At 41.6% G+C, this 20,886-nt stretch overlaps 1 protein-coding gene across 8 annotated transcripts in view; it reads left to right on the top strand.

Annotated features, from left to right (window-relative positions):
- The first annotated feature begins 206 nt into the window (after positions 1 to 206).
- Positions 207 to 20,886, top strand: part of phldb2b (pleckstrin homology-like domain, family B, member 2b) — a 37,959-nt gene continuing 17,279 nt past the window's right edge. For 3 of the 8 annotated variants that reach the window (XM_013270353.3, XM_013270352.3, XM_013270351.3), the window contains exons 1-8: positions 210 to 525; positions 6,331 to 6,387; positions 6,557 to 6,680; positions 9,026 to 9,124; positions 9,852 to 9,935; positions 16,135 to 16,254; positions 18,304 to 18,488; positions 18,831 to 20,090. In XM_013270353.3, coding sequence (XP_013125807.1) covers positions 493 to 525; positions 6,331 to 6,387; positions 6,557 to 6,680; positions 9,026 to 9,124; positions 9,852 to 9,935; positions 16,135 to 16,254; positions 18,304 to 18,488; positions 18,831 to 20,090 — 1,962 coding nt within the window. In that variant the 5' untranslated portion in view covers positions 210 to 492. Of the gene's footprint in view, positions 526 to 6,330; positions 6,388 to 6,556; positions 6,681 to 9,025; positions 9,125 to 9,851; positions 9,936 to 12,243; positions 12,429 to 12,863; positions 12,930 to 16,134; positions 16,255 to 18,303; positions 18,489 to 18,830; positions 20,091 to 20,886 lie in introns of those variants that run through there. The other 5 variants (XR_002063350.2, XM_019363205.2, XM_013270354.3 and 2 more) reach the window with 4 other exon arrangements.

Raw genomic sequence — 20,886 nt, 5'->3', positions numbered from 1 at the left:
TCTCTTTTTCTTTCTATCCTTCACTCCCCTCTCTTTGTTAGAGGCTTGAACCATTTGATGAAAGGTCAAGTGTACTTTTCTGTAGTCTGTTAACACCTGCACATTAAACTCAGCGTGTGTGAGTGAGTGAGTGAGTGAGGGAGGGAGGGAGAGAGGGAGAGAGAGAGACTCCCTCCCCTTGTTCCTTATCCACTTCTGCTTCCAGCTGTTGCTGCATTCCTATGCCCGTCGGAAAGCCGCCGGCCTTTTTTTACGCGTGTGTGTGTTTGGAGTGTGTGCTTGTGTTTGTGAATGTGACAACCGGGATCAAAAGTCTTTCCTAGAGATCTGCACGTTGCCTGTGCTGTGCATGGAATGTATCGCCCGTCAAGACAGAAGCTGCGACTACAGCAAAGGCAGAAATAGGCTAAAAACTCTATTTGGGGGAGTTTTGTGCAAACAACATACCTCTCGATCTTGGAACAGTTTCGCAATTGCGTCCTTTCCTGCACAATGACAGAAGTGGCCAGCCCCGCTTCAGTAATGGTGAGTGAGTTTTTGTACCTATAGGCTGTGAATTTAAAAAGTGGAAGAATTTATGTTAATTATCAAAATGTGTTCTTGTAAATTATTCTTGCTTTGCTTCACGGCGCTGTAATACTTTCAAAGTAAGCTGTAAATTTATCTGACTTCACTTGAGGATTTTGTTCGGCAAAATCAAACGCAGATTACCTTTTTGTTTGTTACCGGGCAGGTACAATGTCAAAATGTAGGTGTACTTTTCGTGATTCCACTGAGGATTAAAACACAGACTACAAAAATAACGCTGCTGCTGATGGCAGCTCTAACTGGAATATTGTAGAAATTTGAAATGATAAGATATCGTTTTGTAAGATTGTTACAAACAGTACGCAGTGATATTAAAGCCGTATGGCTACATGTCCTTTAATGTCAACGGCACAAAATCTATCTATCTATCTATCTATCTATCTATCTATCTATCTATCTATCTATCTATCTATCTATCTATCTATCTATCTATCTATCTATCTATCTATCTATCTATCTATCTATCTATCTATCTATCCTGATGCAAAAAAAAAAAAACTGGTGGATACAGTTTTTCCTGACATACTGTTGCCAACCGTTACACTGAAAACATCTTTTATATGATTGCTTTTTATTTCACTGGGTATCTGCCAGCTGGAAAAAGGAAAAGCAGAAGTCAGTATGGAGAGCACATAAGTGGCCAATAGCTTAAGAAAAACAAAGATTTTTGGAAACAGTATGTAATGCTGATTTATGAAGGTAACTGCTTGAATTATATGTTCAGTATAGGCTCATATTATGTTTGGAGGCCACTGGTGCAACTTGGGGACTTTTCACTATTAATCTTTTTTCCTCATATCTGAATTCTTAAGTCTGCATTTTAGTCTGTGTCTACCTGCCCCCACCCCCCAACACACAAGCACACACACACGTAGTTTGTTTCTTTTGTTATCTCAAACTCCATCTCCTCTTTTCTTTCCTTTTCCAGCAATCACAGCTCACTTCACCATACAAGAAGATATGTGTGCTTTAGTAAACCCATCCACCAGCTCACTGTCTCCCCTTGTCTCGCTGTCATATCCGGCCCTGTGGAAACCAAACATGAGTTGATCCCCTGCATGTGGCAGTTAAAGTAATCTGGGCTTTTCCACAGACACACACACCCTCACTAGAAATTCAACTTACATTTCCTCCAGCTTTGAGTCAGCTGCAAAAACAATGGACTTTTTTCCTGTCATCTAGCACTTTGCTAAATGACTGAAAAACTGCCAGTAGGGATGTGAGAGAGTTTGAGCGTGACAGATATTTGTGCTGTTTAACAAGCGGTTTAATCGGCTTTCAGAGGTTTTAACCATAACAAATGCAAACACACAACAGCAATGCACAACCAAGGACAAGGGATGCACATTATTAAGCATACAGTATTTTGAAAAGCCATGTATGTATGAATGCATGAGGGACATTTTAATCTGATTTAAAATGTTATTGAAGACATTACTGCAAACATACTGTTTACCAAGGACAAGGCAGGAAGATAACCCTGAATTGCCCCATATGAGGGACACTGAGAGAGGGACTCCATATTAAATAGCATCTGTGATACAATGCTGGCTTTGTCAGGTGGGAGGAGGAGAGGGTCATGCTGGAATGTAAGGGGAGGGGATGGAGAAAGAGAAAGACAGAAGAGAGAAATATAACTAGGCAAAGAACTGAAAGACAGCATTTTTAGACAAATACAACATAGCTGATGTTAACTTGTGTAAGACTGAGACCACCCTCAGCGCCACTTTTTGGTCAAGTTTGTACCACAGGCCGTAGCCATCACAAGCTGCCTGTCTTAAGGGCCAACACTACCACTTCAAAAAAATTATGCACAGAAGAAAAAGATGGCAAAAACAAATATATGCATTAAAATGATGAAAGAACCATCCTAATGGTACACTTCTTCCACCATTTTTGAAGTTTTCAGCTAGAAAGCAAAAGCCTGTAAATTACCCCAAACTGCTTAGTCATAGATGCAAAAAATAATAATAAAAAAACTGTGCTGGGAATCACTGGAGAGTCAGTCCAGTGTACAGAGTAACTGTTTTGAATGATTTAACATATGTTTTTTAATATTTTAACTGGCATTCATCAACTGAGCCAAAGGACCTGAGAAAAAATGTAATGTTATGGTTCTCCCTATCTAAATTGCCCAAGCCAGTTCATGATGGCAATATGCTCACAATATTATGAAAATCATAACATTTGATTTGGCCTTTTCAAACAGACATATTGTGCTCTAGCTTTTCCAACTAGTGCACTAAAGAGTTGTTCTAACATGGGAACATTTTTAAGAGCAGGACCTTTCCTGTGAATGTGGGTTTGAGAATGCAGTCTGCAGTAACAGACAGCAGCTGTGATGGAGAAAGTAACTGAAAGAGAAGGAAATGCAAAAACCGTTTAAAGCAAATACAAAAAGAGGAAGAAGTTGATGGAGGAATGCAAGGATGGGATGGAGAAAATAAAAATGACCCAGCTGAAACAGTCTGAGAATGCTGGGTCTTTCCACTTGGTTTTATGAGTCCTCTCTCTTCTACCTTCCACTCCTATCTTCTGTTTCATTACCCCACACTACCCTCTGTTTCCCTCTATCTCCTTTTCTGTTTCCAGATGCAGGGCAAACAAAGCATTTCGGGGAGACTCAGCTGTTTTACAGATGGGATCAAAGACAAATTGTGTGTGCTTTTCTTCCATTTTGTGCACGCTATATTGTGTATTTGTGAGGTCAGTTCAGTCACTTTCCAACTACTGATAGAAGTCATTAAGGTTTATTTTAAATCTGAAATTAAAATTTGTATTAAAAAGTAAGTGGGAGGATGTGTGCTTGGAATATTTTCCTATTGGCAATATTTCCTCAGTGTTTCATATCATTATGTAGAAATCTTCGACTCATATATTTACTGTATTAGACTTTCTTTGAGTCAGCTTGGTATGTATTTCTGTATTTCCCACACTGGATTCTGGCAGAAGACCTCCTGGAACAAAAACACCAGAAAATCTTTCCTTTAAGTTGGAAAATGAATCTGGTTTCAACCATAACACATCCCATGGCTGAGTAGAGAGCTTTATATCCATCCTTACATGACTTTTTTGTAGTTTGATAAACATGATAAACATTTATTTTTTTAAAAGTTATATTTGAAATGAACAAGTCTTTGCCTTGACACCAAACATTATACAAATATGGGTGAAAATGTGATGTACTGTTAAGACAATCTAGGAGCAGAGACAAACAAGAACACTTAAACACTGAGTGCTTGTTTTGTTTGAGAACAGTTTGGGAAATGTTGGTTAAGATTGTTTAATTAAGGATAAAGAACCATCATGCTTTTTTTTTTTTTTACATAGCATTAGTTCTCATCCTTCATGCTCAGCATTTACGGGACTCTGTCTCTGTACAAGTACCTATATCATTCAGTAATCCCATACTTTAGCTTTCACATCTTAATTCCCTGATAGCAAAGTGACTGCTGTTGGAATCAAACACCTTGAAGATGAAAGCGCTGGAGTCTGGATACTCAGAATGGGGGTTGACACGCTTCACTGCTCTGCTTTAACTAGAGTAAACAGGGCCACAGACATGTCTTGACCCGCCTAAGCCAGAGCTCACCTGGTAAAAGAAGGTGAAGGCGGAGGGGGGCTTTGAAAACAAAAAGAACCACAGAAAGACAAAGAAGAGGAATGATGGGATAGAGTGAGCCATTTCTGAAAGAACAAGTCAAGGGAGAGTCAAGGAGGTGGGAATAGACTTCAAGGAGCGTGTGTAGGAATGCAAGGTACTGAGGCCTTTATACATAAAAGGGTCTTTGAAATGCACTTCTGCCTAATTTTCAGCAAGTTTCTGTGACATTTATTCAGCTGATGTTGCCATCACACACTGAGTGTTTGCTTTGTCTACAGCAGTGATGACAAAAATCGGTAGAATGTGGGCCGATACCTTGGTGCGATAGCAAAAAGAGCTGGTGTGTGACTTTATTTGTAGATTTTTGTGTGTGGATAGGGGATGCAAGGGTGGCTGAACTGCTAGAATGTATGTGTGTGTGTGTGTGTGTGTGGTGAGGGCAATGAGGGTGTCCAAGCAGTAAAGGAAGTGATCTCAGGGCGGAAACTTAGCGCTGAATTAGAGGAAGTGCAGAGCTGACTTTGATTTGTGTTTCCCTTCATGGTGATGGGAGGAAAAGGCGAAAAGAGAGGAGAGTCAGATTAAAAGACAGGAGGAAAGAAGAAACGCAAAAAGGACAGGCAGGAAGAGGAGAAGCCAAGAAGGCCGCCTAGTATGGAAAACAGATTAAATGCAAAAGGGGACTCGAGAGAATGGAAGGAATCACTGAAATCATTAAAGCAATGACACATTAGGATTTGAAAGAGGAAGGGAGAAAAGGAAATGACAGGAGCAGGAAAATGAGATGTAGTTGTGATAGTTTCTTATATGCTGTAATCATCTCTGCTTTGGTGAGAGGCATTTAACTCATCCACTGGGGTGTGTGTGCGCATGTTTGTGTTTTTGATTGTGTGTGGACACAAATACAGTAGTAGCAAGACTGTTTTTTTTTCTTCTTCTTCTTCTGTGTTAAATTACAGAGTACTCCATGGGCTGTTTTTGGCACACGATCTGAGTGTGTTTCCTCAAACATACACACTCGCATATTTTGGGCATTTCTGATTTAGTTTTCTTTTATCTCCACTTCATAGTTTGTCATAGCGTTCCTTTATTTTTTTGTACTTTACCTAATTTTTTTTCCATTGCATCACTCATATTCCCACCATTAGGGAATGCTTGGACTTCAGCATTCAGTCCGTACAAAATAAGAACAGTCAAAATTAAACCACTCTCACAGTCACTGCAGTTTTGCTGTGAGATAGATGCTTGAAGAAATATGCCCAAATAAAAAGTTTATCACCCTGGGAGCATAGCTGAGCTCAATCTGCCTGTTAGATTAGGAGATGCCTTGCTTATGACATAATTTAAACTGTGCCATACTGTTAGATAAATGCTGAACAGGACTTAGAAAATAGAAAGAAGTGGGTTTTCTGTGCAGGAAGACATTGCAGCTTCAATGACATATATATTATATTTTAATGGAGCACATTCTGAATATTTCTCATCAGCATCTTTGTTTGCATGTTAACATTTTTTGGTGACAATAAAAATTTCAGGTGACATAAAATTAAGAAGAATTATTCACTGGCGGCCATGAATATCCACCCAATTCATGCTCAGAATTTAAAGTCATGCAACCTGGGTAAATGATGTGCACTTGCTTTGTCACTGCCATGGCCATGCACAAGCACGAGCTTTGCTGTGTATTTACTTTAGGTAGTATACTACTCATAGCATGCACACAGAAACTCAGTTACCTCATAAGTTACTCTGTATCTCTCCTTATCCAGACACATTGAGTGCACCAGAGTGACGGCAGACTTTAACAGTTTGTGGGAAGTCTGCTTTCATGAAACATTTCTCTCATTTCTTCCCACTGCAATAAAAAAAAAAAATCTGTTTTCCTCTCATTTTCTACTTGGAACATTTTTCAGAATCAGAGTTCATTTCACGTGGCAGCTGGGTAAGCTGTGGGCAGTTTTGTTCCCCCTTCTTTTCATTTTTTTCTTTTCTTTTTTTGTGTGGTTTCTTTATTTGAGTGTTTCTATGTTTGGTCATTCCACGCAGGTCATTCCCAAGTTTTGTCATAATTGTGTACACTACTACATGTCTGCATTGTTTGTGTTTACATTTATGTGTCTGCCTGAATGTGTACACAGGAATCGGAGATGATGTTTCAGCCAGAGTCCGATCAGATCTCTCCAGGTGAACCTAAGGTCAGAATACACACAGACACAGGAAAACACATATACACACATTCACAAGTTTTATGTGGTTTTTGAACAAATCCGGCATGAACACTGCTGCACAATGACACATTCATTTTAGTCTTACGGCTATAAACTGTGTTTTTAAAATGACCTTTGCAATGACTCTTGCTTGTAGTCTCCGCCCCTGGATCTGATCGACACAGGGAAAGGACTGAAGGTCCAGACAGCAACTCCTCATCTGGTTAGCCTGGGCAGTGGAAGACTGAGTGTGGCTATTACTGTTCTGCCGCTGAAAGAGGGTAACGCACACAAAACCCCCAGACACAATTTACAGTAAATACACAAACGCAGCATGGGCAGGTTATTAAGTCAGTAGCCACAATTTTTCACATTCATTCCTAATGTAGCGCATCCTCACAGCTTCAAATGTTAATTCAACTTAATTTGATTTATATAGCTTTGAATCAAGGCAACAGATATCTCAGGTGTTTTGTATCAGATGCCCCTATAAGCAAGCACCTGGTTGACAGTGGAAAAGAAAATCTCTCTTTTAACATGAAGAAACCCCCAGCAGAACCACACTCAGAGAGGGCTGTCTGTCTGTGATGACCGGTTGAGGATGAGGGCAGGGAGACAGGACAAAGGACACACAAGGACACACTGTGGAAGAGAAACAGAGATTAATATTGACTAATGATTACATAGAAGAATAAAATGGAATAGCCCTTTATTGTCATTGTACATGTACAACAAAATTGTGGGTGCTCCACATCAACTGTGCCAGAATAAAATATAAGTAGTAGACAGCAGAAATCAATACCAAAAAGAAGAAATATATACAATCAAGAGGGATATATACAAACCAAGAGAAATATATACAAAAATAAGAGAAAGGCACACATTAGAGAAGTAAAAGAGAGTTTAAAAGAAGGTGAGTGAAGAAGAAACACTCAGTACAATTATGGGAAGCCCCCAGCAGCGCCTTAGACCTATTGCAGCATAACTAAGGAGAGGTTTGGGGTCACCTGATCCAGCCCTAATGCTAAGCTTTACAAAGAAAAGTTTTAAGCCTAATCTTAAAAGTAGACCGGGTGTCTGTCTCCTGAATCCAAACTGGGAGCTGGTTCCACAGAAGAGGGGCCTGAAAGCTGAAGGCTCTGCCTCCCATCTAGGAACAGCATGTAAACCTGCAGTCTGAGAGCAAAGTGCTCTGTTATGGTACAATGAGGGTCAATACGGCACTATCAGATCTTTAAGATGAGATGGGTCGTGATTATTCAAGACCCTGCTTGTGAGAGAAAGGATTTTGAATTTGACTCTGAATTTAGCAGAGAGCTAATGAAGAGAAGCCACTATGGGAGAAATATGCCTTCTTTTTCTAGTCCCTGTCAGCACTCTTGCTTATTTCTCACTAGTTCCATTAAATTGTTACCTGAAATGAAACCAGGTCAGTACAGTTCTGTCCCTACCTTTGCCCACCTTTCCCCACTCTTTTTCTCCCCAATATTGGCCCTTTTCCCAGGACAAGTCACTTCATTTCTGTGGTTACTGCAGAAGTGAGTTGTGGGGTGATGCTGTGGAAAAGTGATACTGCATCAAACATTGAGCCAGTGCATATTTATACAAGTTATTCAATCCAATTCCATGGTTACTGTTGCTTATTAACATTCATTCATTGTCATGTGTTGGTTAAGGCACAGCCTGAACCCACAGTTAGCCATGAAAAAATGAAGAGAATGCTTTGGCAACAGAGTACAACCCAAACAACAGTAACACAAATGACACACATCGCGTGGTTTTGTGACTCTGTTTCATGCAGCAGAGTGAGCGCACTCGCTTTATTAAATCCAGAGATTTTATGTGGAATGTTCACTGCTATTTATATCAGGCCAGTATATAGTTTTTTTCATAACAAACAACTGACTAAAATTAATAGAACACATTATATTACACACACACACACACACACACACACACACACACACACACACACACACACAGCTTCCAGCTTCATTACTCATTCAGGTAGCATTATAAATCAAAGTGAAGTGTGAGGCACTCTTGTACTAGTGATTATTATTTAGTAGCCTGAAGACAGGACACTGAATACTAATACAAACTGACAGGCACTTTAAAAGACAGCAAATATCTGCCCTTACAAGCATTACAGTGATAACTCTCATTCATAAACTTGTAGTTTTCATGTGTCTTGCGTAGATCACAAGGCTCTGATTATACCCCAGTGAGCCAGAGAAGCCTTTTTACTTGTCTTGTCTTCTCTTTGCAATGAGAACAGTGCACACTGCATTTTATATGAATGGATTTGACACTTAACCCTTAGTCGAGGGTTAATGCAGAAATAAACTTACAAACAGTACAAAGGCAGACCTTGACGTCAGAGTCAGCTTTGTGACATTTCCACTTCATCATCGCTGCCCACTGCATTGACACACACTTTGAAGAATGCTAAGAATGTAAATAAGACCTTTTAGGAAAACTGAGTTTGTACTCCACAATGTGTCTGCATAATAACACCATTAGATATAAGACTCACACCACCTATATAGACATGATAAGTCTAATTCTATCCCCTATATTTATATATTCTGCTGATTGCAAAAAAATGCATTTCTTTATGTTTCAGGGGTAACGCGCATAGGCACAGAAGATGCTCCAATTCCTCAGGATATTACCATTCAAGGGCCTGGCATCGAGGCAGAGCACTGTCTAATCATCAATGAAGGTCTGTGTTGGTTCACTTTCTCTGAAATGACTTCATAATTTTGGCAGGCCCCAGAATAAACACAGCTCTATTGTCTTTTCCACACTGGCAAGAGTGTTTACATCTTTACATCACGTCATGGGAAAGGGAAAATGACTCCTCCTTTCATTAGCGAGCTTTTAATCTTTGTTTAGAATCCTAAAATATTACTTCAAGTAAAATCCACTGAAATCAAATCTGTGATTATATTTGGCATTTAGAAGATCTGCTCAATACCATCCCAAGTGCAACCATTGTTATTTTGTTTTTAGAAGATTATTCTGACAAAACAGCAGCGGAGGAATAATAAACTTTCTTAATCCTCTAAAGCCTAAAATTCTAATAATGTAAGAAAAGAAAGATACTGTTTCAAAATGAATATAAGACTGAGAAAGCCATCGAGCTGGATACCTGTTGGTGCGTTTAGCCTGTGGCGTTTTGGGCTGTTGAAAGAATCGCTGTAAGGAGAAGGGAGGAACTGGATGATTATTGCGCTGTTGTTTTTGTTCTTGTGTGAAGCTTTGTGTTAATTACAGTGAATCTGAATACTGAGTACCTTTTATTAACAGGGGAAATTGCATGCTTTCAGATGGATGCCGTGTGGGAGCAGGAAGATTAAGGGCAGTTATCTCATGGTGGAGTGTAATGTTGTAGTGAATGGTAGTTCACTGTTACTCATTTCCCCTGACTATCTCCTCATTATCAACAGGAGGGGTGGTGACCCTGGACCCCTGTGGCCACCTCTGCAGTCTTGATGGAGTCCAGGTCACTGTACCAACACCACTCACTCAGGGTAAACTCTACACGCACACGTGCACACAGTGTAGGTCAGCCTGCTCTCAGAAAAAGCCTGTATACTGCACATCGGTATCAGCATACAACAGGATACAGGCCTTTTCTCATACACACACTTTGAGATATTGCCATCTACTGGTCCATAGTAGTACTGGAGTTAATTGAAAGTTGACTTCATTGCTGACTGTAGATACTTAGCATTTCATAAGTGGTGTGCAACAGAGAGAAAGTGGTTAGTTTTCTGGGGGGGGTATGATTTTTTTTTTCTTTTTTGGATTGGTTAACTCACATTCCAGTCTGTCTGTGTGACTCATATGGGCACAGTTAAGTTTCTTCATGCAAACAACAGGGTGTGCAATACGTTTGCGTCCATGTACAGCTACACACATGTAGTCATGTGAGTGTATTGATGCATTTCGGTATGTTTGTGTGTGTGTGTGTGTGTGTATCTTTGGGTAATTCGTAGTGGTTTGGAACAGCTAGCTCCTACAATGAGTCACAGCTTCCAGCAACTGCAGAGCATGCACAACCCTTTGGATTGTTATTGGAGACTGCAGAATGTTCTCAAAAAAAAGAAAGAAAGCGTAGTCACCCAAAATTAAATGGATCTCTCTTCTTATCTTGCTCTTCATGCCTGCCTACGTAGACGTGTCTGTATTTTGTCTGCCAGTATCTTAATCTGTCTATCTCTGGCCTTTCTTCCCTCTGTTCTTTTCACCTCTCTGAATTGCTCCGGATTTATTCAATCACAGTATGCTCTCCCATTCTCTCCACAGCTTTGTCCTTCTTTCACCTTTCCCTGTCCTACTTAAAATGACAAGCAGCACACTCACTTGTCTGTCCTTTCTGTTCACAGTTTTCTCCTTTTTCTTGTGCCCTGGAAAAGGCCTGGACGGTTAAAGTTAAACATTGACTGGCCTATTTAACTTCCCGCTGTGCCTGGCTGACTCAAATATTGACATCATCTTGGTGGGTCCACACATAAGGCACAGGCACAGCGAAATAACAGGGGTGGGGAAAAGAGACTAAAAAAACATAAGACAGGGTTAAAAAGTCAGAAGAGTATACGTAAGAAAATGATAGTAAAAAAGGAAAAAGATTGAGAGCATCTTTTATCCACTGGCCTCAGTTGCTCTGGGTTGAGTTGGTCTAACCACATACACAGACACTCATGCACACTAGTCTGGAGATGATTAGCTGTGTTTAGGAAATGATCTGTTCTGTATTTTGGAATTCAGCGCTTGATCTGGACTCACATCAGCTGGAGGACACTTGTAGAGTAGCAATATGTTTATTCAATGTAACAACAGAGGTGGAAATGACAAAGGAAATCATTGTTGAGCAAGAAAGCCGCTGACAAACAAACTCCACAAGTACATTGTTAGTTTATTCATAAGATCTGTTAACTGGAACATTACTGCTTTAGATCTGTTCCATGTTTTTTTTATTTTCCATTTGTCCAAGATTTCCACGTTGTTAGTTTTTCAGTTCACATTTCAGTGGATTTGTAGTCATAAAACTAAATCTCTCAACATTTACACTGGAAGGGAGCAGATGCAAATCTATGGCACATCTATGCTGCTGCACAAAACACAGGATGCTCTAATAACTAATCTCTTATTTTATCTTATTTTACTGTATGCACAGGATGATCGCAGGATAAAGGACAAAGTAGTTGTCCACGAGTTCGTGTCATGGTAGAAATGCTTGCAAATGAAGCAAGACAGCAAAACAGACGAACAACCTTTAACCCAGACAGGAAGGCACAGTCCTCCCTCTTATTTTATTTTTTTCTTATTTACTTTTTGGCGTTATCTTTCTCAGTCAATACCTTCCACTTGCATACTGCATACCGTTTCTGTGCTGTTTTATCATAAAGTCTGATCAGTCACTTCTTAATTTTAGACTCAGTAAGTCCGACTCTACACACTATACCTGCTTTAGGGATAAACCAGCGGAGGGGTTTTCATAGCAAAGAGCTGTTGAAGAGGTAGGTAGACAAAGAAAGCTTTAGAGGTTGGGGTGGAGGGGGGTGTCTACCAAATACCTCATTGCCGAACTGTCTTTGAACTAACCGACTACACACAGGGGTCGTGGCGGGTAATGCGGTTACATTAAAGCTGGTCTTTAGTCCCGTGCACTCATCAGTTTGCTCTTTACAGTGTCACTTCGGTGTAAGAAACCATCACTCGTTATATTTACCGTGTTATAACTTATTCCCTGTGGTTATTTATTGACCTGTCCTCCTCCTCCTCCCTCTTTTTACCGACATTTGGTACAGTCCCGGGCTCTCGTGGATGGTAAATCTGTGAACCAACTTTCTTCCACACTGAGTCAAGAGGAGGCGGAACATCACGGAGGAGGGAGGCAGCACAGAGGCGGACAGTGGTGCTGATATATAATCTGTCTCTATCTGTTTTGCGCGTGAGGGAGAAGTTCTTGTAGTTCTTGTCATGATAAGACGCTGAAGGAAGACAAATAGCTCGAAAAGGTTTGTAACGGATTTTATTTGCTTTAGTAGTAAAGTAAGGTTGTAATTTACTCAGCCTTTGTGTTGGCAAACCTCTGCTTTACTGAACTTTATCCATCTGAAGCACTTTGTGTTACACAATGTTTCAGAAACTGTCGTAAGAGTTGGGAAATATTTTAGAATGAAAAACACACGTCGAGCTTTAAACTATGACGTAGGCTGTTTCTCTGTATATCTACCCTATTTAATGTGAGGATGAGAAACGCAATTCATAGCTTATATTCCACTTTCACCTATAATATCATCATACTACTTGGGCATCTGTTTCTTTATGTATGTGCTAAGGGAAATACCTGTTTACTCTGATGCATATGCAGCATGCTCTTTGGACTGAATGACCAGTGATCCCAGCGTTAAAGTTATCATCAATCGATCTGTGTATTGGCTTATTTACAGAAAGCACACTAGTCAGCACTTGTACCAGCCAGGATAAACAGCATTTGCTCAGCAGCTGATATAAAGGTAAAAAGTCCATTGGTTAAAATGATTCAATTCAATTGGATTTTTTTAGTCTAAAGGTCAATAGTATTCACACTGTTACTGAACTGTTTACCTGTGCTGATCTTTGCTTGTTGCTTGCTGGAAATGGCGAAACACTGTAATTATTGCACGGGTCAGTAAATCACGTGCATCATTATTACAGCAGGTTAGAGGTGTGATTCACCCGTGTTGCTCACTTGGTGGTTTGTTTTCTTATTTTTAGCCAGATTCTGGCAGTGTTCCATCAAAGCGTTTTGTCTGCACCTTTTTAATGTAAAGTAACTTTGTGTGCCTGTCTCGGGTTTATAAGTTAGCTGGTAAGTTCACACGCTTGTACCAGTACAGATGTAATGTAGTTCATGGTTAGAAAGGCAGACTCAGTGGTCAGGATACCTGACACCTGAAAATAAAACCTCCCTCTTTGTCGCGGATGTTATTATCCTGACAAATCTTTCTTATGCCTGCCCACCCCCAGAACATTTGGATTTTGCTTTTTCCAGTTTTACACAGTAAATTGGATGAAACTTATCCGTTTTTTGTTTGCTTTATTCTTTTCTTTAAATACCTGGTGAGAAATAGAGTTAATTAGAGGGTTATTAAGAGGTTACTCGCAGGTCTGCATCCTTTGCTTGAGGGAAGTTGATTATTTGTTGATAAGATTTGAAATAGAGCAGACAGAAGACAATCCTGAGTTTGTGAAGGGACAAATTAGGCCTGTATAAGTGTGAGCATGTGAGAGATGGAATGACTAATCTGCTCTGACTCGCCTGAGAAACACCAGTCTGTCTTTTCATGGTGTTACTACTATGCCCTTGTGCCTGGGAGAGGGTTAATTTGTGGTTTTGAGGACAATTTCCTCTCCCACTGGGACCTGTTTGTGTGTGTATTCACTTCATGACTGAATACATTCAGTCTGAGATTTAATGTCAACACCGTGCATATTCTGGGGATCATAACCAAGATAGCATTTTTCTAATATCTTTCAAATTTGGGGATAGTTTTAGTTGACCTTGCTTCACCATTGTTGGGTATGATTGCCGTGGATTTCACACCTGATCAAGTAGCAGGTAGCTGTGTTTCATCCGGGCATGTGTTTGCACCTTTGAAATTGGTTTACTTTTCCTTGTAGCCTAATGGTCTCAAATTGGCAATTCCGCCTCTGATGTTAACCAAACAGAGAAGCAGATTTAAGTTTCTCCTCCCATAACATTGTGGCGAGAGAGCGCAGATCTACATGGGGATAGAAATTGGCTCCAGGCGTACAGCTCAGGCTCCATCTGCGTCCTCAAAGACTCTGAGGTCTGACTTTGTAGATTGCAAACTTTAAATTATCCCATAAATGTATATACAGGCTAATTTCAGCTTTTGTTGTTGTTGGAATGGGTCTGCGCATACATGTGTGCGCGGGGAAGAGTGCATGCATTGGGGGAAGGGGGGGCAAACTTAATTTGCTGGTAAACAAGTGAACACGTGAATGAGATTAGAGCAGTTTTTGTTGTGGATGGTGTCTCTGTCGATAGTGCACCCCCCCCACCGAAGTTATTAAAGACAGCAGACTTGAATCACAGATTAATTTAGTTGTGAATTTTTTTACACATGGAGTTTGTTTGCCCTTGTAGACTCATATCTCCATAGCTATTTGTTTATGCTGGGGGTCGAAATGAGGAGAGAATAATTAAGAGTTACTTGCTAGCTAAGGACATGAGAGGAAATTAGAAAGACAGGAGGGTCGGGGCCTGTTAACAAATCAAGACGTCACACGTTACCATACACTTTAAAAGTGGCTATTGAGGGTAGGAAATTAGACTTTTACAAGCACTGACTGCTGTGTGTGTGTGTGTGTTTGTTTGTGAGCCCATGTCTGTGTTTGCTGTTACACTAAATACTGAGAGGTACTGGGATTCATTAGGCAGACCCTGTTACAAGGCATGTTCCAACACACACAGATAGATAGACGTTTTGAAGATTTACACCTTTACTCACGTCTGGCAAGGCTTATTATTAGCTCTTACTCATACTCGCTGACACAGTGACGTTTGTCTGTGTGTGTGCGTTGCCCTCAATCTCTTCACGGAGGCCCTACATCTTTTATCGGTCATGATCCCACTTCCTCACAGGTTGTGGCCAAACCTGCAAGCTCATGTTTATATAAGTATGGATTTGAGAGCTTCACAGTCCAGCTGTGCAGACTAAACATTTCTTACACTGTTTTCGGGTGTGTGTGTGCCTGTGTTGCCCACTTCACATCACAGCCGCAATCGGATCTCCCCACTATGCTGAGAACTGGGTGTATTGGGGGGGGACTGCTTGTGAAATGCTCTAAGGTAACATGTAGACTGGCACGACCTCTTTCATTTCAACTGTAATGCTGAATTCGGCTATTAATGCAGCTTTTCTGCCTGAGATGTTTATGAGACTTGACATAAGTGTGAGAAAGAAAAGGCTACAAAAAATGAAATGAGAACGAGAGAAAAAGAGAGGATGAAAACAATCTGGATTTTTTCCATTCAGTCTTTTTCCACACCCCCTCCTCTTGCCTCAGTGGTTACGTCTGACTTCAGGTCCAAAGAATCTGATGTAACTGAAATGGAGCTATTAAGGAGGTGCTTTTTTAGCCTCTTACACATAACGTTATGGGGGTTTTACTGTAACAGGGCTTTTCAACAGTGGAAGTAGAAGAAAGACCCGCGTTGACCTGTTGATTTAAGAAAACTGGCCCTCAGCATTTCTTTCCTCCTTGGCTCAAAAAGTGCATCAGTTCAGTGTTTTTATTCTTTTATTCTTTTTCTCTGTTTTTCCCACACAAGACCTCCTGTATCTGTGTCAGCGCCGCTCTTCCTCTTTGTTGCCATCTCAAGTATTTGGACAGCTGTGGCTGCCTGTGTGTATTATAGAGGTTGTGACCCTGAGATCTTGTTTAATACCTGGCCCTCTCAGGCTAATTGATGGCCAGGGCAAACACAGTCGTCTGCTGCGCGTGAGCGTGCGCAAGTGTGTCTAGCTGTGAATAAACACCCAGGCTCACATGAATTTAAAGCTCTACTTAAGACTTACCTCTTCACATATGAGCTGTAATGTGGATGTTGTAATGGTGTATTCTGTATCACACTAGCTTCACATGTTACCTGTGGATTTTGCATGATTTGTCTCAGTAATTTGAGCCGTCTGTTTGTGTTTTCCCTTTCAGGTTATTCTTTGTGTCTGGGAAAATCCTATTTGTTCCGGTTCAACCATCCTGAGGAAGCCAGCAGAATGAAGAGCATGCTTCCCCAAAAGAGTCCTGTATCGGCTTTAGCCTACAACACAGGTACAACACACAAGGGGCTGACCCTGGGCTGTGCTTGATCCCTCTTTGGTTTGTCTACTCTATGTCTTAATTTTGCCATTCCAGAATATACATGTAGGCCTTTTTGATTATTACTTTAATGCCTTTTCACTTATTTGCCATCTGCACTGCTCCATTAGCTCCAGCTGCTGATGTAACATCTGCTGCTCTTTTCACTAGTCACTTGACTGTTATGTCAGTATAGAGTTACAGGTAGTCACTCTCCAGACGGGTTACATCCAATTGGAGGACCACACTGACCCAATTTAACGACCTGGTTGAACCATAAAGAATGTAAATAAATTCAGATTTCAAAGATCGGATGTCATGTAACTGACTGGCAGGGGAAAAAAGCGGTGAATGCATGTGAGCTCAACTTTTCTGTGCACATTAACCATGGCTGCTGCCTGAAAGTGGTGGGAGGAAAGAGTCAGTGTTAGGGTGGGGGCAGGTGTTTCTCTCAGTCTTCTCATATGTCTTTCCCAAATGCACTTTCACGCACATTCCAAAACCTTAAAATTCAAAGCATATTGGAATGTTTTGGTCGTATGGTGTCTGTCCATTGCCACGGCGATACATCTGGACTCTGCTGTCTCTTGGGCGATTTATCGAGCAGTGCCCGAGGTGTGCGCGCATGCGTGAGGCTGCTGTATTCAGTGGAAATCCCGCTCTTTAAACAGGCAGACACAAGGAAGGTGCTCATTTCTTCCACAGCTTCACGCATGTGTGTCAGGAAAGATTATTATTATGGGCAGCGATATTCTTCACCGTCACCAACTCTGATTTTGAAGACCTCCAACTAAAGAGAGGGCTCGCACACAACCACAACTGAATATGTTAGAGCAGAACAATCATGAAAGGAGAGAGTTGATGCACACCAGCTCTCCGGTGTAAATCTGCCCATGTATGGACACAAACACCGTGTGTGTGTGTGTGTGTGTGAGCATGCCTGCATGTTTCTAGATCTTATGATGTCTTTCACCTTCTGCCTCAGTTCACTCCACCATGTAAGGGTTTGACATTTTCTCACACAGGCCATCTATAATCTATCTATGCACTTTTAGGTGCTCCAGGTTCTCACTTTCTTTTACACATGGAACATACAGGCGGAGCCACAGTTGCAGGAAAGTGTATATGTGTGTGTGTGGGTGTATGTGGTTGTTAAACACTGGGTGGTCTAAGCTTGAACATTGTAATAGCTCCTTTTCCACATAAAGCCACAGATAATTTTGAAAACTGGGCAAGGTTTGAGCACATTGCTTTACCCTAAGTGTTTTCACCTGCTTGGCCTTTTTCAGAAGATATTTACTGTTTTCTTTTTGGAATTTTGCACCAAAATAGTACCGGAGCTATCAGGCAGACATATTTATACTTAGCATTGCTGCCAATCTTAGCAATGCTATTGAAAGCAAATGATAGTTTATTTGTAAATCCAGCAGGAAGGAAGTAAAAATTGACTCAGCTGGGGTTTTGAGAAAAAAAGACCCCCTCACTACTGAAGCTACTTTAAATAAAAGACTTAAGGAAGGGCGGGGGGAGCCTCATGAGGGTATTCCAGAATATTTTGTGGTTTATCTCATCTACAAAATCCTATACTGAGGAACTGAACTCGAGTTAAACTGTTTGTCTTGGATCTAATGAATGGTTTTGTGTGAGTGTGTATTTGCATGCAGTTTGTGTGTGTGTGTGGGACAGGATTGTTTCCTATTCTCGGAGATAGGGTTAGTTGTGGATTGTTTGGTTTGAGTTTGTTCTGCCAAGGGTCCCATTTATGAATAGCTGCAGGTTTAACTATACATAAATCTCTCCCTCTCTCTCGCTCTCGCTCCCTTTATTTTCATTTGCCACTCCCTCTTTCCTTCCTCTGTCTTTACCTGGTTCTTCACACATAATTTCCATATTTGTTCTCCCTGTTTCTCTTTCCCCTTTCTGCATCTACTTTTCTATTCGATAGCTTTTGTTTATGTTTAACCCAGCTTTCCCATGTTATAGATTCATTTTCTTTTCCATTTAATCTCTCTCCCCGTTCAGACTACCTGAAGTTTAGCAGTGACTATAGCCATGCAGTTGTGGGCGGCACCAGTAGTGCTAGGGGCATGCGATCAGCATCTGAGCTTCGGGACTTGATGGACACCCTGCAGCGTAAGAAAATTGCCCTTGAAAACAGCCTGAGAGCCAACGGGAATGCCAACCCCTCCTACTTCAGTGTGACACAGGTCGGTCATCCTTTAGCTCCAACATTACCTCTCTACAGGGCACTTTAACGGGGATTGTGAATGATTCTAACTGATATTCACTCATTACATGAACCATTTGTTACATCGTTGCATTCTGCATTGTGTTCTCCAAACACAATGCTCCACATATTCGTCAACACATACGTCGATATCAGTGTTTCTGTAATTTATATTACAGTGTAAATGCTTTAATCTAATAAAGCCTCAAAATGCATATTTGTGTATTTCCATTTCTTCATTTGTTTCTGTCTGTAGCTTCCACAGGAAAACTGAATTCTTATATATTTCTAATCATACATTTTTTTCTTTTCTGTCTCTCAGTCTCCCCCCACCACACCTGTCTCCAGTCCTGCCACATCTTCATCAGCCTATCAGGAACAGGCAAGGCGTTTCTATAGCTCCGATCGTCCTTCTTTGTCTTTAAAATCTGCTCCACCTCTTTCCCCTGGGCGACGTTCCGACCCTTCTTCTTCTTTGGCCTCGCGCTCTTCTGTTGGCCGCAGTCAGGACAATTTTGGCACCAGCGATAGCCGACGACTGCACAGTCAGAGCTCCTCTCCTTTACTCTCCACCTGGAATGGTGGGGGATCTTCCACTTCTGTTGCCAGTAGTGAGAACTATCTCCTCTCTCTTCCTCCATCTTCTTCCTCATCCCGCACTCCATCTTCTGGGGGCGCTGCCAGCATGCCCTCTAGCCCCCGTCTAGGACGCCGCACCTATGGGAACCAGGGGAACCAGGAGCCGACGCCCACTAGTCGAACCAGGAAATACTCAGCAGGCTCGCTGAGTGGGATGACAACAGGAGGACACAGCCGCTCACTGCCACGCCTCTGTCCCTCCCCGTCCCCCCGTGACAATAATAATGGAGTGCTAACTTTGTCAACGCTGCCTCCACGGAGGTCTGATACTGCTGGGGATTACAAATTTAGCAAAGAGCATTACAGCAACGGCCAAAACGCTGACCTCGACCACAAGTCTAGTCATTCCAGTCAGCAAGCCGCAAACAGGAATAAAAGCCAGACCACAGCTCAAGGTGAAGGTGTTGTGTCGATCTCCCTCTCTTCCCCTAGGACCTCCTCCTGCTCCACCTCCCACTCCATCTCTTCCACATCCACATCCACATCCACTCCACCAGATGTAACAATCCCATCACGGGCAGGGGGCTCCTCTTCTCCTCGTGTTGCCAAAAAACTCAGCCTGACCTCCACCAGCTCAATAGGCTCCATCAGCTCTATAGCTTCGAGCCCTCCAGAACAAGAACGGCTAAGCAGCAATGAAGCCTCCTCAGGAGCAGAAATGTCTGTGGTGGAGCAAGAAAAACCAGGGGTGGGCCTTGAACTCACCGTTACAGCTGGACTAGGACTTAGAGAGAGGAGCTCTTCATTTGGGAAGGCCAGCCTGGAAACTGGAATTGGTCTGGGGGAGAGGAGGCAGTCATTTGGCAAAGCAGGGGTGACCCCGCCAGGGGGATTCAGGGAAAGAAGGGGGAGTATCAGCTCCCTAAGTGGGAAGGAAGAACTGACAGACTACCACCAACGCCAAAAAGAGGAGAGACTCCGTGAGCAGGAGGTGGAGAGACTGGTGAGTTTAATTGCTTTTAGCTTCTGTATTTAAACCATTGTAGCTGCTGTTTTTACTGTGCCATCTAGTATTTGCTTTTTCTTTGCCTTGTCAACATAAAGTGCATCCTCCAGCTAAGCTTATTCAGATAGACAGAATATAGGCTGGAGAGCAGGGTGTTTGAGGTTTAATGTTATTTTGTGCACGCATGCAAAGACACCAAACATGGAACGAGTGTAGGAATGCTTCCCTGCTCCTTGCTCTCTCAAACATACTCTCCCAGGGAGCTTAACAGAGGCGCACAGTGAGGTTCACCACTTGACAGGTGCTCATGGCAGTTAGCCCATACTAACAGCACTATTCTTAACCCTGCACTTGGATTGTGTGCGTGTGTATGTGTGTTCATATGAGGTTCATGTTTATGTCAGTCATCTGGAGGTCCACCCAGTGTGGTTTGCTGTGCTAAGGAGCCACAGAACACATCAGTCAGATGTGGGTAAGAGAAACCAAGAAGATTACAGAGTTATAGTGTAGCAGGTGGATAAACACATATTATCAACATATAATGACAACTGATCTCGCGATCCCTCTCTTTCTATTTCTCTGTTTCTCTCAGCCATATTCTCACAATTAAAGTGTCTCATTATCTCTGATTTAAAGAACAGTTTTGATGGTGGCTTTTGACAAGCCTCCAAATTCTTATGAGCGTGGTTTTGAGCTTTCATGGTGTGAAGATTTTCTCTTTTGCCGGTATGAAGATGGGGGAACGAATTGTGTTGCAGTGTTTCACTTAATTGGGTTGAAACTATTTCGACTC

Source organism: Oreochromis niloticus, linkage group LG9 (assembly GCF_001858045.2).
Source record: "Oreochromis niloticus isolate F11D_XX linkage group LG9, O_niloticus_UMD_NMBU, whole genome shotgun sequence".
NCBI classification, from domain to species: domain Eukaryota; kingdom Metazoa; phylum Chordata; class Actinopteri; order Cichliformes; family Cichlidae; genus Oreochromis; species Oreochromis niloticus.
This window is presented reverse-complemented; position numbering and strand designations above follow the sequence as displayed.